This window comes from Miniopterus schreibersii (assembly GCF_964146895.1).
Source record: "Miniopterus schreibersii genome assembly, chromosome: 3".
In the NCBI taxonomy this organism is placed as follows: domain Eukaryota; kingdom Metazoa; phylum Chordata; class Mammalia; order Chiroptera; family Miniopteridae; genus Miniopterus; species Miniopterus schreibersii.
Genome location: NC_138103.1, coordinates 64,364,198 through 64,382,290, shown reverse-complemented (window position 1 = coordinate 64,382,290; position 18,093 = coordinate 64,364,198). Strand labels below are relative to the sequence as shown.

The window sequence follows — 18,093 nt, the reverse complement described above, 5'->3', positions numbered from 1 at the left end:
CGCGCTCCGGTGGGGTTGTCATGGGGACTCGAGGTGGCCGCGAAGAGCAGCGGGGGGTGATGGCAGAGGTGTGTAGGAGAGGTGAGGGCACCGAGTAGCCGACTCCACTGCAATTAACAACAAAAAGGTGGTGTTTTTATTTTTTAAACTTGTGTTGCGGCCAGATACCACCGGCGGCGCTGCCACCCCCTCGGTACCTTTAGGCTGAGGGTGAGGGTCTGATCTCCAAGTTAAAGATGAGCACACCTGTGAAAGGGTAGTGCACAGGGACGATCACCTTCCTGCCTAACTGCTCGTAGGAAGGTGAGCGCCGGGTATTTTCCAGGCTCCGGGTGCGTCACCGGCTCCTGGGCTGTCAGGATACCATTTCCCGCAGGAGCCCTGCTTCTTGGAGACGACCTTCCTTATCAGCCACGGCCGCGGAGGACTCGGCTCCGAAACCCGCAAGGAAGGAGACCGAGGAGTTCGTTCTCTGCGCTTAAATGAATGCATATCTAACTCTTTTAAAATACGCCAGGCTTCTTAATGAGCTCGGCTGCTTAGTACGTGCAAGTTGTTTCCAAATGTTGGTTGAAGTTATTTCTTAATTTCCTCTGGATATATGCAGTCGTAACCTTAACTCATAGTCACACGAAATGAAATAGTGACTTTAATTTGTGGTCACTTAAGTGTCACGTTTGGCTTGTTGAGTTTACATCTTTTTACTCTTGGTTTTATCTCTTATTAAGAGTCCTGTAAGAGGAGAAATATCCCCATTCTGATTGTTAGCCTGATTAATTTGATGGAAGATTATGTTAATTAGATGATCCTGGTTATAATTGACAGCTTGACTCCGTATAAACGTAAAATAGACCCAGTCATTATTCCTTTGCCTCTAATTTCACTTAAGAAAATTCTCTGCAGCTGGCCTGAAACTTTTTATTTTTTTTTTTACAGATGATATGGTTGCACTTTAAGGAGAATTACCTCCCCCCCCCAGTATAGTATTTAGTGTTTCATCATTCATGTTGTGGAAAATTGGAGCATTAAATCATAGGTAGTCTAAAGAGATATTTCATAACTTGCCAAATGGGTGTTATTTAAAATATTTTAAAGGTATAAAATTAAGAACCTGTTAGTTTTTCCTAATACAGATAATTTATTGATGCTTTTATACAGTATCTGACAGCGTGGCTGTCTGTTTTCCATTTGGTCATTCCATTTCATAGCTCATTTTATATAGGTGGTTCTCTTTATTTACTTAAAATTTTTTTCCTTTTTATTGAATTTATTGGGGTGACACCGGTTAACAAAATTACAGTTTTCAGGTGCACAATTCCACAACACATAATCTGGACACTGTATTGTGTGTTTACCACTCCAAGGCAAGTCACCTTCCATCACCATTTATCCCCCCTATGTACCCTCCTTCACCTCCTCACATCCCCTATAGTTGGTGCTCTTGTTAGTGCACTACATTGTTGTCTTCTTAGCCCAGACTGTTCTTTTGTGACATCTAATGTTGCCATGACACTTTCCTCTTCTGCCATACATGAGGTTGCTGTACTAATTTTAACCCTCAAAATAGTTGTAAATACTTACTCATTGTGGTATGAAATTATAAACCTTCTTTGTAAGTGGATGCACTCAGAGGATAATTTTTATTCAAGTTCATAAAATATTTCAAGGGATGGATAATTTGGGTCTAAAGAAGACTTGGTTGTATATATGCTCCTGTTTATGGTCTTTCCCTGTTTTTGTTGACAGTCACAGGCACAGTGTATCTGACCCTTTCCATTTGTGTTCAGCTGCCCTTCCTCTTCTCAGAGTAAAGCTTTACATCTATAGCATATTTCTTTCTACTTTTGCTTTCCTTCTATGTAAATGAGATTTTTGAAATAACGTTTCTGGTCCTCTCTACTTAAATATAAAAAGTTTCTAGATTCATCTTTGTATTACCTTATGATCATCTATCTTTTCAAATATGTTCTTATTTTCAGTATTATAAAATAAAGTTCATATTTTCAAGATATATGCTATTTTGTATTTGGCAACCACTAATTTCTTTTTTATTAAAAGCTACTTGATTTTCATTGTTTTTTCAGAATTTTAAATATTTCTTTTCCTTCACTTTTATGTTAGGAACACTTTTTGTCAGTATCTTCATTTGAGCCATAATTTCTGAGGATAATGTCTTTAGATAATGTGACTATGGTGGTTTCCTTGATTTAGTAGCTGTTGTAAAATTATTAGCTGCATTCAGTTCATTTTTTGAGTGCCTGCTTTATTCTAGTGGTTGTGATAGGCTTAGCTAATGAGTTAAGGGCATTTGAATAGTTTTCAATAGTGCATCAAGAAACTTGGAATAACTGAAAATATATAGTAATCAGAAAGAAAATAGATTATTAATTATATGGTCATTTTTGATAATCCAATCTTGAGTTGTTGCAATGTGGTTTTAAAGCTAGAGAGGAAACGTATTTCCTGCATAGTCAGTGCCTTTATTGAATAATTGCTATATGTCCTTTGTTCTTTTCAGTTATTCATTCTTTCATTCAGCAGATATTGAAACATCTCTATTTTTAAGAATATTAGCTTAACATGGAGACAAACATGCTTGGAAAGTGAAATAAAAGAAGAGAGTTATCAAACCAGCAGAGACTTGTTCAAAAGAGGGAACAATAAGTGGTCAGAAAATTGTCATGCCTCCTAATATGCTTTAGTACATTTATATGCTAATCGATTTTGTTGGAAAATTCACTTTAGAAATAACATTTAATGTAATTTAAAAATAGAATAAAAATGTCAAAGTTGGGAAAGGAAAATCCTAAAATGTATTTAGTCAGATCTCATTCTATGGATGAAGAAAAGCCCAGAAATATGATATTTTACATTTAGCAACCATTTAAATTTCTTCTTGATTAAAAACTATTGGATGGACTTCCATTGCTAACTTGCAACTTGCTCATTGTCTTATATCCAGGTGTAGGTAGTGCAGCATTGGCATTAGAACTTAGATCTCCTGATTCCAAGCCACTGCCAGTGGCACTGTAATTGGTTGCATTTTGCACACCAGCATTCTTGTTTTGTATTTGGTGCATTTGATCCTGGCTTCGTCACTAACCAACTGTGAGACCTTGGAAAGTTACTTAGCCACTCTACACCTCAGTTTATTATTCTGTAAAATAGGATAATGGTACCTTTGCCTTCTCCATAGGATTGTTAATAGGATTTTAGATGAACATACATTTGGCATGTAATAAGTGCTCAGTGCATCATGGCTTTTTAATTCGATAAGTTCTCAATGCATGATGGCTTTTTAATTCGATAATAAGTAGTATTAATAGTAATTAGAGAAATTGTATTTAATTATATATAACCATATTATTCTTAGCTTATTAATTTGGTGAAGTTTATGTTCCTTTTGACTCTTCTAGAGTGTCTGGTAGCTTTTTGGCAGATCATAGTTGAGGAATTAAGGTCAAAAATTATTAAGTGGTTTGCCCTGAGTCACCCTGCTAGACTAGATCCAGGTTGTCTGAATTCTAATGCTTTGTCACTACAGATGCTTCCTCTCTAATTAAAGAACTCTTTTTAAAATTGAGCACAATGTCCATTTTGTTTTGGCCTCAAAAATTAATTCTCTATTTAAATTAATTTAAATTGGTTCTACTCTATCTCTTAAACATGGCTTTTACAACTCAGCATTCTTATTTATGTTATCTTTTAAGTTACAGTAATTTTGATGGTATCCTAAAAGTTTAGTTGAAGTTGAAAGTTGAAAACCTTGTCATTAAAAAGTGACCTATAATTCAAAGATGTTATCCATTTTGTTTTCATTTACATTAAGTTGATGTCACTCCTCCCTTATACATTTAAAATTTAAGATTGGAGATTGGATAGGACTAGGAAAGGGTTCTGAGGATTTCTTATCTTTCAACATTAATATGCGTATAGTGATAGTAGTTATGATCTATGGTATTTTACATTCAGATCAGCTGCGAGAGTTCCCACTCTCTTTCTCAGGTTGATATTTTTAAAAAGCATGTGTTTTGCTGCTGCTTCTATTTTATCAAATTAAGATGCATCATTATTTACCATTGTCTCAGTTATCTGTTGCATTATAAAAAATCCCAAAATGTAGTCGCTTAAAACAATTATTTGCTCACTATTCTGTTGCTTAGCTGGACAGTTTATTTTTTAATGTTAGTGCCTGGAATCACTCAGGTGGCTTCAACCTTCTAGCCCAGCGATTTTCAAATGGTGTGCTGCAGGTTTTTAAAACATGCAGTACTGGACTATTTAGTCAGGGGCACTGACCCTTTTCCCTTAGATTGTCAAATAAAAAAATGACAACAGCCAACACAATAGCCTTCTGGCATGAATGGCCTGTCTTGAATCATAAATGCATAGGTCATATAATAGAGTTGCATCTTATTGGTCACATCACATAATAAGGTTGCATCTGATTGGTTAATTCTTGGTACCAGAAATCCTTATGTACAAATATAGGCACCTGATTTTTTAAAAAGTCACTTTGGAGCAAAGAGAGTAGGTAATTACTATTATTATTTTTAATCAAAATTATACCTATTTTTCTTTATAAGATCAGTGAAAAATATATTTTTTGGTGTGCTGTAGAATTTTAGTAATTCGTTTATGTGTGCCTTGAGATGAAAAAGGTTGAAAATTGCTGATACAGCCCCTGGATGGTTTAAGATGTCCTCACTAAAGTATCTCACGGGGCAGCAGTTGGTTCGCTTTCATGTGGCCTCTCTACTAGGAATAGCTTAGGCATTTTACATAGTGGCGGCATTGTTCTATGAGGCCAAGAGCTGAAGCTGCAAGGCTTCTTGAGCCATTTCACTTCAGCTACCTTCTGTTAGTTAAAACAAGCCACAAAGCCAGCCCAGATTCAAAAAAGGAGTGAGAGGGATTGGATTCCACTTCTTGATGGGAGCAGCTGTTTTTGATACAGACCTAGGAACTGAAAAGATATAGCCAGGTACAGGATAACCTGAATACACACTTCCATTCAAATAGGGGAGGAGTGGGAGGCACAATTGCTGGTCCATAGCAAGTCTGAAATCCAGCCAGGCTCATGTTTTCATTGCTCCCACTTGGGGGCAATGCGTGTTTCTTGATTAGGTCCTAGTTCACTACCTGGAAATCTTTCCCTAATCTGTTATTTTCTTCTGCTTTTTGGCTGCACACTCTGAGAAGCCATTTTCCTCTGTAATAAATGAGCCCTGTTTGTAGCTGAGTAGCATTTTTAGTCGGCTTCCTACCTGTTGAAAGTTGGGAGCCCAGAAGCCTCTCTTCATTTTGAAATGTCTGTGTTCCTTTTAGTTCAGGCTAGCACAGCTCTCTTAACAATTCTTGTTAATCTTATCAGGGTTCAAACTGTACCTTAAAACACATCCATAATTCTTTTTGAGACAGTTGTTTTTCTGTAGGATAGAGTGTCAGGGTGCTTTGGATCAACACTTAAGATATTTAGAAAACCTTCTGTCTAGGTTAAACACCTCCTATGGCCAGTGAAAACTCTCAGGCAGGTACAAGGGGAGGCTGCTAGTATGGGTGGGGTGTCTTTTACAAGTGCTATATTGACAGAACTAGTATTTGAATACAGCTTTATTTTGGTCCCACGAGTCTAACAATAATCATAATTGAGATGATGGTGACTGAAAAATTTTGAAAATAAACTCTTCTTTTGCTGATACTACTACCAAAACAAAGTTTTGTGGGGTTTTTTTCTTTTTCAGTACAATTAAAAGAAACGTTTTCACTTATTTTACAAAATACAGATGAGTTACTGAATACATTTTTGTATATAAACAAAAACATTGAAACCTCTTAAACATCTAAAGAAGGGAATAAGTATATTGTAAGGTGTTGTTCATTTTGAGTATTGTGAGGTCCAACTGAGTACTGGTGGGATCAAACTAGGAAGAAGGGATTTATGTTACTTATACACATCATTTTGACTTGATTGATAGTTAAACAAGAAAAAATAAATTCGACATTTGAATGCAAGTGACTTAGTATATGTAGCTATTAAAGGTTTTTGCTTATCAGACACAGTCAAAACAATGCATAGTGTACAAACATTATATACATAACAAATACTGGCAGTTTCCACTTTCTCCAAGAGCAATAAGCAGTGGCCGAGTTGTATACATGCTGTTGGCTGCCATTTTACCTGTGGGAGTCCTCAAATGGTGCTTAGAGTCCTCATGTGGTGATTTGGAATATATATGGAAAGTGGCGAAAAATGAAAGTGGGAGGTGATGGGAAAAGAGCAGGAATATCACCTAGTCATTGGCTAGGGGCTGGTATACTAGTGTATTTTTATTACCATTTAGCAAATTTCCTAAAGCTGTTAATGCTTGTTTTAGTCAATCTTGTGGGTTTATTTATGGCCTACCCCTAATTTTTGGCATCTCAGTCATAAATTTTAGTGAATTTGCTTGCAAGTAAGTGGTATATTGTAAAAATGCGAATTAATGTGTTCCCCAAACTAAAAAGAAGTGTATCACATGCTTCTTCTATTTAGTTAAAACAACTTTTTATGAAAATGTTTATATTTGAATCTCAGGGGTACTTAACCACCATGTAGAGTTGAGTTTGCAGGAAAATATTCTATGAACTATATATATTGCAGACAAACATTTCTGTGTTCTTAGGCTGATGTTAGGGGAATTAGAGGATAGGGTAAATGAAATTTGCGGATATTTTGTCTTCCACTAGTAGAGGGGAGTAGATAAAAGGTGGCTCTGAAACCAGGCCTCCTAAGTTTGCTTCTCTACCTCCTAGGTGACCTTGGGCAAATTACTTTTCTGCCTTCCATATTTAATAGTTTTTTTTTTTACATTTCTTATAGTTCCAGGAGGTTTTTTTGTTGGTTTTTAAATTTTTTTGTGTTTTTTTTCTTGAATCAAGACAAAGATGGGAAGCTCTTAAAATAACGGATAAAGGAAATAAATAATGGTGCAAGATTATCTTTGGATGCAACATGTGATTATTTATTCTCCTTTATTTCTCCCTGAATTGCCTATATTTTCTAAGTCAGACTCTCATTTTTATTAACTTTTAAATTTTTGGGCATTAACAGAAATAGTAACAAAGACAAAACTTACAAATTACTGGTTGTCTTACAAAGCTTAGTGCTTTTAGAAGCTATTATATATCACAACTTGAAATGAGAGTAATAGTGAGAGCTCTTTATTTTTATGACATATCACTTTGTGATACAAGTTTTCTCTTAAGTTTTGGAAAGTTGTGCACTTCATTGTTTAATGTTGGTGATGTTTGAAGAAGACGTGTTCTTTTTATTATATTTGAGTCTAATAGTTTTTAGTGTTATGATTACTATTTGAAGTCATGGGAAGCTTGCAGGAGATGAATTCTTGGTCTCACAACTGGAATTCTGAATATTTCCCCCCCAAAGATATATTGTTGTAGAGAATGTTTAGATTTGGTAGTGCTATGATTTTAAGTACTGGCCTGGGGAGTTTAACTATCAAGTTATCAAGAGTAGTTTATTTGTTTAGCCAGAATTTGTTTCATAAGAAAATCTTCTATGACCTATACACTTATTCTTAGGTGGAAAAACTACATTTAAAGTTAAGTGCCTATAATATGACCAAAGTACTAAGACCTTTTAAAATTTGTTCACATGTCTTTGTTTGGCACATTTAGTGGTAATTGTTCTGTTATTTTGGTATTTAATATACTAAAGGAGTAGATGACATGATACTGTATATAGAGAACCCTAAAGGTTCTACCAAAAAGTACTAGAACTGATAAATGAATTCAGTAAAGTAGCAGGATACAAAATAAATATCCAAAAATCAGTTGCATTTTTATACACCAATAATGAACTATCAGAAAGGAAAACTAAGAAAACAATTCCACTTGCAATTGCATAAAAAAAACCACACCACATCTAGGAATAAATTTAACCAAGGATGTAAAAGATCTGTACTTGAAAAATTATAAGACAGTGAAGAAAGAAATTGAAGAAGACACAAGTAAATGGAAGCATATACCGTGTTCATGGATAGGAAGAATTAACATCATTAACATGTCCATACTACCCAAAGCAATCTGTAGATTCAGTGCAGTTCCTATCAAGATACCAATGATGTCACCAACTTACTCCATACACAAGACTAAATTCAAAATGGATTAAAGACTTAAATGTAAGTTGCGAAACTGTAAAAATCCTAGAAGGAAACATAGGCAGTAAAGTCACAGACATCTCACGTAATGGAATTTGAACCGATATATCTCCCAGGGCAAGAGAAACAAAAGAAGAAAAAAATAAGTAAATGGGACTACATCAAACTAAAAAGCTCTGCATGGCAAAAGAAACCAGCCTCAAAATACAAAGGAACCCCATGGTATGGGAGAACATATTTGCCAAGGATGCATCTGATAAGGGGCTAATTTCCAAAGTGCACAAAGAACTCCTACAACTCAACAGGAGGAAGACAGACAATCCAATTAAAAAATGGGCAAAGGACCTGAGTAGATACTTCTCCAAAGAGGACATACAGATGGCCAAGAGACACATGAGAAAATGCTCAACATCGCTAATCATCAGAGATGCAAATTAAAACCACAATGAGGTATCACTTCACACTTGTCAGAATGGCTGCCATCAACAAACGACATGTTTTGGCGAGGATGTGGAGAAAGGGGAACCCTGGTACACTGCTGGTGGGAATGTGGACTGGTGCAGCCACTATGAAAAACAGTATGGAGGTTCTTCAAAAAATTAAAAATGGAGCTGCCTTTTGACCCAGTGATCCCACTTCTAGGTATATATCCTAAGAATTTTGAAACACTAACCAGAAAGAATATATGCACTCCTATGTTCATAGCACAATTTACAATAGCTAAGACCTGGAAACAGCCCAAGTGCCCATCAGTAGATGAGTGGGTAAAAAAGCTGTGGGACATATACACCATGGAATACTACGCAGCTATAAAGAAGGATCTTGTACCATTTGGAACAGCATGGATGGAGAATATTATGCTAAGCGAAATAAGCCAGGCAGAGAAAGATAGATTCCACATGACCTCACTTATATGTGGAATCTAAAGAACTTAATAAACTGATGAACAAAACAGATTCAGTTACATAGAAGCATGGAACAGACTGATGAATCTCAGAGGGAAGGTGGGGGTGGGTGGTTGGGTGGGGAGATTTTAACCAAAGAATATGCTTATGTGCATAACCCGTGGACACAGACAATAGTGTGGTGAAGGCCTGGGTTGGGGAGTGGGTGCAGGGTGGAAGGGGTCAATGGGGAAAAAAGGGACATCTGTAATATTTTCAACAATAAAAATAAAAAGATAAAAAAAGATAGCAATGGCATATTTCATGGAACTAGAACAAATATTCCAAAAATTCATATGGAACCCCAAAAGACCATGAATAGCCACAGCAATCTTGAGAAAGAAGAACAAAGTTGGAGGAATCATTCTACCTGATATCAAACTACTACAAAGCCATAGTTATCAAAACAGCATGGCACTGGCATAAAAACACATACATATAGACCAATGGAACAGAATAACGCAGAAATAAACCCACGCCTTTATGGTCAACTAATATTTGACAAGAAAAGCAAAAACATACAATGAGGTAAAGATAGTTTATTCAATAAATGGTGTTGGGAAAATTGGACAGATATGTGCAAAAAAATGAAACTAGACCACCTTCTTATACTATACACAAGAACAAACTCAAAATGGATTAAAGACTTAAATGTTAGACTTGAAACCATAAAAATCCTGTAAGCTCTGTGTGATAAAAAGTGTCCATAGGTACTGCTGATTTTAAGGTAGTTGTCTTTAGCAGTCAATTATGTAGATGGTGAGGATTTACCCATCTTTGCAATTCCTGTCCCATAAATGATCAGTCATTCATTGTCCATTCTCAAGTTTTTATAAATTTTCAAAGCCCTAAAATATGCTCTTTGATTATTCAGAGCATAAATCAAACTTAATAAACATTTGTTTTCATAATAAATCTATAGATGTGACATGAGCAGGTTTGTATTTTGAGAACAGATTGCGGAGCTGGTCAGAAGATGGCAAGGAGACCAGTAAGAAGGCTGTTGCTTTTTACATGTGAGAAATACTAGCAGCTTGATCTGGGGTAGAGGGTGGGGGACAGGTGGAGAAGTTGAGAGAAATAAAGAGCTAGTGTTGGTAGAAGCTTGAGGGTGATACATGGTTGAAGGAATGTTTTTGTTTTTATTTGCTTGTCTTCATTTTAAAGATGGCTGAGACTTGAAATGTAGGTGTGAGCCATCCTGTTGAGAGGAAGCAGTTGAACATAGAGAAAAGGATAACTGCTCCTGAGAAAAGATGGGAAGAGATGAAATTTAAATATGGAGAGAGGTCCACCCACCCCTACCCCCCAGCTAGGTTTTGCCAAATTGGCTTAAACTTTTGAACTGTAGGAAGTATCTAATACTAAGAAAAATAAAGGATAAATTAGACTAGACGAATGATTTCATGTTGGGTTTCTCTAGAACTGAGTTCTACCTTATGTAGGATTTTTAAAAAAAGAATTTAATGTGAATTTTAGGACACTTGTTAATTGGGTATGTGTACTTGTAAAATGAGAGTTGGGAGTCTCTGGACTCAATGTATTCCTGTAGCACTGAGATAATAACATTGATGGCATGTATAATGGCTAAGCTGGATCTATCTTTTTGATCCTGCATTGCCTTTTTTCTTTTTGAATTAATTTTCTTCTATAATTATGAAAAATATTTGCATGGTTCCAAAGTAAAAAAACTATAAAATAAGTTATATTCAAAGAAGTCTGGCTTCCAACCCTATGCTGTGTCCTCACTGTTATCTTCCTCTCTCTAGGGAATCAGTTTTATTAGTTTTTTATTTTTACTTTTAAAATATAAGCAAACACAAGCACATTTATTTTTAATCTTCCTTTGTGGACAAAAGGTGACATTTTATTTCTACGGTTCTGCACCTTTTTCACTCACTCCATGGCAGTGTATATATTTCCTTATACCATTTTACAGCTGCATAATACTCAGTTGCATCGTACTTGATCATGTAGATGTACCATGGTTTATTCAACCATCTATCGTTAGATATTTAGTTTGCTTCCATTCTATTGCCAGTATATCTTTGGAATAAATTTCTAGAAGTGAGATTGTGGGCAAAGTATAAATGCAGATGCATTTTGCTAGCTATTGCCAACTTTTCCCTTCATATAGATTGTAAAAATTTCTGTTCCTATTAGTAATATATGAAAATCCTTGTTTCTTTACAGCTTTGTCAATAGAGTATGTCAGACTTTTGGAGTTCTGCTAATTTGATACAGTAGTTGAGAAATGATTATGTAGTTTTAACAAGTAATTCCCTTCTTATGAGTGAGCTTAAACATGTTTTCTCTTACACTTTTTGAACTATCACCATATTTATTTATTTATTAAGGAGGTATTTCTTCGTTATTAATGCACCACTATCTTGAAGAATTAATCTTTGGATTTTCCCCCCGTGGGTGGTATTAATCACTCAAGAAACAGAGTATTACCAGGCATGCGTGATTAAATTAAAAGGGCCTATGTACCTATTTCTTGTATTCAAAGAAGTCACAATCTAATTTGTGAAGAAATACTTGCATTAAGATCATCATGGTTTATTGAAATAAATGCTAATAGAGATAAATACCAAGCTCTGTGGAGGCACTGAGCCTGGGATGGAGTGACTTGGGTAGCAGGAAGATATCAAGAAGATCTTCCGTTAGCATGTGAGGTAGTCTTTGGATTGAGTCCTTAAGGGAGGAGATTGCTAGGCTGACCCTGCCTGAAAGAGTATTCCTGCTAGAGGAAACAATGCCAAATATGGTTTCTGAGGACTCACAGGTCGCCTGGTTTGGTGGGTTGTGGTGGAGTGGGCATTGAGACTGTAGCTGGACCATCTGGACCTACTAAGTCTCCACTTGCTGACCATAAACCCAGTTCTAAATTAACTGCAGCAGTGCCAACTCTAAAAGTTTTGATTAAAACATTCATATTTCTATTAAGTTTCCTGAGGCACGCATCCCCTCTTGATAATCTTTCTGCTTCTCATTTTTAGTAAACTTGTGAGGGGAACCCGGGAAGAAGAGTGATTTCATTCCCTCCTCATGTTATTGTAGAGTAAGCCTAAAGCCTTTATTTTTTGTCTGTGCTGTACTTTTAATTTATCCTTACTACTTGTGTTTTTTTTTTTTTTTTTTGCAAAGTTTGAGGTTCCTTATTCAGTAGCTGGTTTCATTTGGTTAAGGTAGAAGAATCTGGTAAGATGAGGGTGGTTCTGAGAAAGTCAGTAAGGCTGGAAAGATGGCCAGAGCCTTGTATCCCATTTCGAGGAATTTGTATTTTATCTTATAGTTAGTGGAGAGCCTCTAAAATTTTTTAAATGGATGAGGGACAGAGGAGAGGGTTTGGAAGAGGGGAACGACAACTTTAGCTATTCATTTTTGAAAGGTAACTTTGATGTCTGTGTTGAGGAAGATGGATCGGAGAAGGTACCCTATAGAAAAAAGAGCAGTGGTCCTCAGCACAGCACCTGGGAATTTATGAGAAATACAGATTCTCAGTTCTTACCCCAGACCTATTGAATCAGAAATTCTGGTGGTGGGGTGCAGCAGTCTGTGTTTTATTTGATTCTGATGCATGCCAAAGTTTGAAATGAGAGATATGGAGGTCAATGAGGCTACGTTACAGTTTTTAAGTGCTTTTCACATTAATTATGTAGTTGATTTAGTTGAGATGTTCATTATATTTGTATTTTACATTCGCAATCAAGAGAAACAGAGTAAGTATCTAGGAATTTTTGATTGAGTTATTTATGTGAAGACCAAATACTATAAGATTTGAAAAGCTGGGATACTTTGGTAGGTAACATATTAAACTTGGGAAAGGGGAGACAGTCCAGGATCATGTGGAAAAATAAACTACGATCAGTGGAAATGTTGTAGAAAAAAATAAGAGGTACTTAATCTTGAATGCTCTAGATGTTACCTGTACATGACATTGATTTGTAATGTGGTACTTAAATCTGTATTAGGGAAAACTGATTGAAGATATAAAAAGGGGGAACATGAACTCTTTGTGGAGCCCAAAGGAAAGGATGGTGGGTTGCCCCAAGATTTGCTAAGATGCTCTTGTGCAATCAGTTCCACAGCTATTAAGAGGTGGTCTACTTTCAGTCTTTATATAATAGCTAGCAGCTGATTTGCATCTAACCCAGTTTTCATTTGTTTTTCTTTCAGGGTGCAAGGGCTGTGGGTTTAAATTTCGACTTTGTTGAAATGGGACGGAGTAAATCTGATAATCTTCTTTATTTTCCTCTGTTAGCTTTGCTGGGTGACCAAAAGTACAGTTAAAGCAAATGCTTTGTAAATATCAAAATTGCGTCTTAAAGGATAAGTAATTTTTTTCCCCCTTCACATTTTATTCCAGGACCCATCAGTTACACAGGTGACAAGAAATGTTCCACCAGGACTTGATGAATACAATCCATTCTCGGATTCTAGAACAGTAAGACTATTCTTAATTGGACTACTTTTAAATGTTAAAAGTGAAGTTAAATAGCAATTTTATATATATATATATATATATATATATATATATATATATATATAAATTATGGTTTTTTAGTTGAATGGTTACATTTATTTAAAACAAGCAGTATTTTATTTATAATTTAGCAAGTTAATTTTTATTTTTTAAAAAAGGAAGCAGTATCAGTAGTAATTGAAATTTGATGGTCCTAGTGAAATATTGAAAATTTCCTTCTGTGTTCTACAAATTAAATTGCTAACAATTCCTCTAATATGTAAATGTTACTGCAGTACTTTAAATAGGAGAGGGAGGGTTTTTTTTTGCTATACATGTTGTCTTCGCGGTAATGTGGGGTGATGTTTTCTTACAGTGAAAGAGACCTATGTTTAGAAGTGTTCCATGAATATTTGTGATTGTCATTTGAATTATGTTATTCTGAACAGTACTAGCTCTGGTAGACTAGAACCCCTGGACCTTTACCTGGCCTAGGAACATATTATTTGCTTTAAAATTTAGTCTGGATTTATAAAATGTGGGAGTATGAGAAAAAAATCCTTGCAGGACAGGGGTTCTCTACCCCTGATGAATATTAGAAACACCAGTGGAGCTTTATTACACTATCCATTAGACCCTAATCTCTTACAGTTAGGGCAGTTTTTTGTTGTTTGTTTTGTTTTAGCCCTTTGATTGTGAAGTTTTGAGAACTGTTGAGGTAGGTTCTGTTGGGAATTCGCCCTCAAAATTTCTCTGGCAAATAATTTTGTCTTCTATGTTTGAGTCTTTATTGAAATATCATACTTGTGAAGTCCCTAATTTTAATTGTTGGCTCTTAAAATGTTAGTCATCCTCTTAACAGTATTAGAGTTCTTCAGTTGTATATTTGGGTGTAAAATATCAGTATAATGATCCTTAATTGATCACCTTTTTCTGATGTATGTTTTACATAGTCTAGAAAATAATTCAAAAAGATTATGTAGGAGCCCTGGCGGGGTAGCTCAGTTGGTTGGAGCATCGTCCTGTACACCAAAAAGGCTGTGGGTTTGATTCCTGGTCAGGGTACATGCCTAGGTTGCAGGTTCGATTCCTGGTCAGGATACATACGGAAGGCAACCAATTGATGTTCTCTCTCACATCGATGTTTCCCTCTCTCTCCCTTCCTCTCCCTCTCTCCCTCTCTTCCTCTCCCTCCCTCCCCTCCCCCTCTCTAAAATCAATAAAAATTATCCTTGGGTGAGGATTAAAAAAAAGATTATTTAGGGTTTCACTTAGAAATTTTTTCAAGATTTATTATATTAACTTTTTATTTTTCGGAAGAGCTCTGTACAAAGTAAAAGCATTAAAATAGGAATGAACTTTTAAATTTTGCTTTATTTCAAAGCCCTCATTTAATATCCTTTGCTTATGTGTAGCAACTGCAACCCAGGCTGGGATCACTAAAATATTAATTGAGCAAGTAAACTGCAGATTGAACCATGTGAAATGGCTGATAAATGGGGCCAGTTTTGACATGTAAAAATGGCAGTTTCATTTGGGGGGGGTGGAAATGGAAACAAGACTTTTTGAAGAGTACTGATAAAGAATAAAAAGAGGTTTTCATATAATTTTTTCAAAGATTTTACATGCAAGAAATATGTTTAACCTTGACAGGAACAGCTTCAGATTATTTTTATCAGTGATAGTATTCTTTATCAGGTTGTCTGCTTTATGCCATGTGCTTTATATTATCGTATTGAATTCTTATAACATTCAAAATAGATATTTTTTAATAAAATCTGAGACAAAGGTCATCCAGCTTATAAGTGGCAGAACTGTTTTACTAACTCATCTGTTTTCTACAAAACTTTTGCCTTTTCCATTTTGCTAGTACTGTCTTTAGATTTCCTTTTATATTTAGTTTTCTGTTTGAGTGGACACTTTAGGGTATTTAAGGAAGGCAACATTAAGTATTTGAATAACTAATAATTTATATATTAATTCACTCCATATTCTAAACTCAGAGAAAGGAGTTGTCACAGTATAAGCTAAATCAGTCTGTTGGCAGTATAGTAGAAGGCTATTGAGAACTTGAAATGTGACTAGTCTAACTTGAGATGTGCTATAAAAATGGTGGGTACTCTTGAGTCATGAAATAATTTTTTTGTTCGAACTAAAATGCATTTTCCCACTGACCTTATATTGAGTATGGTGGGTAGGTTCCCTGGCCTATCCTTTAAAATTTAATGTATGAATTACTAGAAGAATTAGTTCATCTTTGAGAATTGGTATGTATTTATGGAGAATGTTTTCCTTTGAAATTAGGTAACAGTTGAAAATGCCTACTGCAGTTTGATTTTCACTAGTTTCAGCCATTTGTGTTGGCATTCATGGCTTTGGATAGCATTATCTTCTGGTGGGTATTGAAGTATAGGGATAGGGACACCTATATGTGTGGGGAGGGCGGGGGGAGTATGGAGCTGTTGATACAAATCCTTAGTGATATTTCTCAGGGTTTTAGTTTACTGTAATACTGATTTTCTTGAGGGATAGGCTACCTGGACCTTTTCTGTTCTGCTAGTTGTTGCCATATATGCCCACATGATCATTTCTGACCATGACGGACGTAGGTAATTGATTTATGTAAGTAAGAGCTGCCTCTCAGATAATTCAGGACATAAAGTAGACTGAGAGTTATAAGACCTGGGTTCTAGTCTAGACCTGCCATTAATTAGTTGGTAACTTTAGGCAAACTATCTAACCTCTTCGGGCATCTTTTTTTTTCAATGTGTAAAAATAGAGGTAGAGTGGAAAACGTTGAGTGAAATAATTTCTAATACCAGTTTTTCTGTTTTTCTTTTATTATTATTGTTTTAATCCTCACCAGAGGATATTTTTCCATTGCTTTTCAGAGAGAATGAGAGTGAGGGAAGGAGGGGGAGAGAGAGAGAAACATCAATGTGAGAGAGACACATTGATTGGTTGCCTTCTGCATGCACCCCAGCCGAGGCCGGGGATGGAGCCTGTAACCGAGGTACATGCCCCTGACCAGAATTGAACTGGATGCCCTTTGATCTGTGGGCCAACGCTCTAACCACTGAGCCAAACCGGCTAGGGCTTAGTTTTTCTTTTGAAAATGGATAAAAATTTTAGCTCCAGGGACTGCCTGGATATAATTGTATTTAGTAGTTTACCTATCTCTAATACTATAAAAGCATTTTTGATACTGTAATTCCTGTCTTTATTTTTTCTTGTGCATTTCTTTTTTTAAAATCTTTTCCTTTCTTCTTTACTTCTTACTATTTTATCTTTCTTGGAGCTTATTATCTGTCCTTTCTTGAACCAGTCTTCCTTGTTTCTAATCCCAATTAATGGTAACTATTGTTTTCTGTCCTCTTAGAAATAACCTGTGTCCTCTTTAGCTTGAACAGCTTCTTTTTTTTTTTTTTTTAATACCTAATCAGTTGCCACATCCTGTCACTTATACCTTCAGGAGATACTACCTGTCTGTCCTTTTCATTCCTACTAAATTGCCCTAATTCTTGTTCTTCTGTGAAATAATACAGTGGCGTGTCTACTTACCCTTTTTTTTTCTCTTCACTGTGACTAGAATTATTTTCCTAAAGCAGAGGTCTTATTAGGTCTGCTCTCCTTGGAAATGTGTACATTCATTATGCATTGCCTATTTAGTAATGTGACAATGTGGGGCCTTACATGATTTGACCTCAGATTGCCTTAATTATTTTTTAATAGACTTTTTTAGAGCAGTTTCAGATTTATAGAAAAATTGAGCAGAAAGTATAGAGTCCTCATGTACTTACCTCCTAGACTCTTTTTAGTGCTATCCTCTAATGTGCCATTTGCTCCAGCTGAAGTCATCTACTAACTAACATCCAACCCTATTGAGACCACCACCCCTATGCCTTTTATCAGTCTTTGAATGGAGTCAAGAGAGACTGTGTGTGTGGTCATAATGCCTGGCTTCCTTGGGTTATCCTCACCTCCTTCAGTGGGTCAAGATGAACCTCTTATGCTAGATAAATTAATTTCCTATTGCTGTGTAACAAATTACTACAAACTTCGCAGCTTGAAAAAACACACATTTATTCTTTCACAGTTTCTGTGGATCAGTAACTGGGTCACTTGCTCAGGGTTTCATGAGGCTATGATCAAGGTGTTATCTGGGCTGTATTCTCAGCTAGAGGCTTGATTGGGGAAGAATCTGCTTCCAAGCTTATTCAGGTTCTTGACAGAATTAATATCTTTCTGATTGTATGACTGAGAGCCCTGGCTTTTTGCTGGCTATCAGCTGGAGACTGCCCTCAGTTCATAGATGCCATCCACAGTTCCTTGCCACGTGACCTTCTCCCGCATGGTCACTTACTTCATCAAGTCTGCAGAGTGTCTGTCACTCTAGTCTGCTAAGATGAAGTCTTATATAATGTAACGTAATCAAGAGAATGACATCTCATCACTTATACTGTATTTTGTTGGCTAGAAACAAGTCATGGACTTGCATACACTCAAGGAGAGGGTATTC

General features: G+C 36.0%; 1 protein-coding gene across 2 annotated transcripts in view; it reads left to right on the top strand.

Moving 5' to 3' along the window:
- SCAMP1 (secretory carrier membrane protein 1) overlaps positions 1–18,093 on the top strand; it is a 55,979-nt gene that overhangs the window by 599 nt on the left and 37,287 nt on the right. For both annotated transcript variants that reach the window (XM_081133154.1, XM_081133153.1), the window contains exon 2: positions 13,479–13,556. In XM_081133154.1, the coding sequence (XP_080989280.1) occupies positions 13,479–13,556 (78 nt within the window). The remainder of the gene's footprint in view (positions 1–13,478; positions 13,557–18,093) is intronic.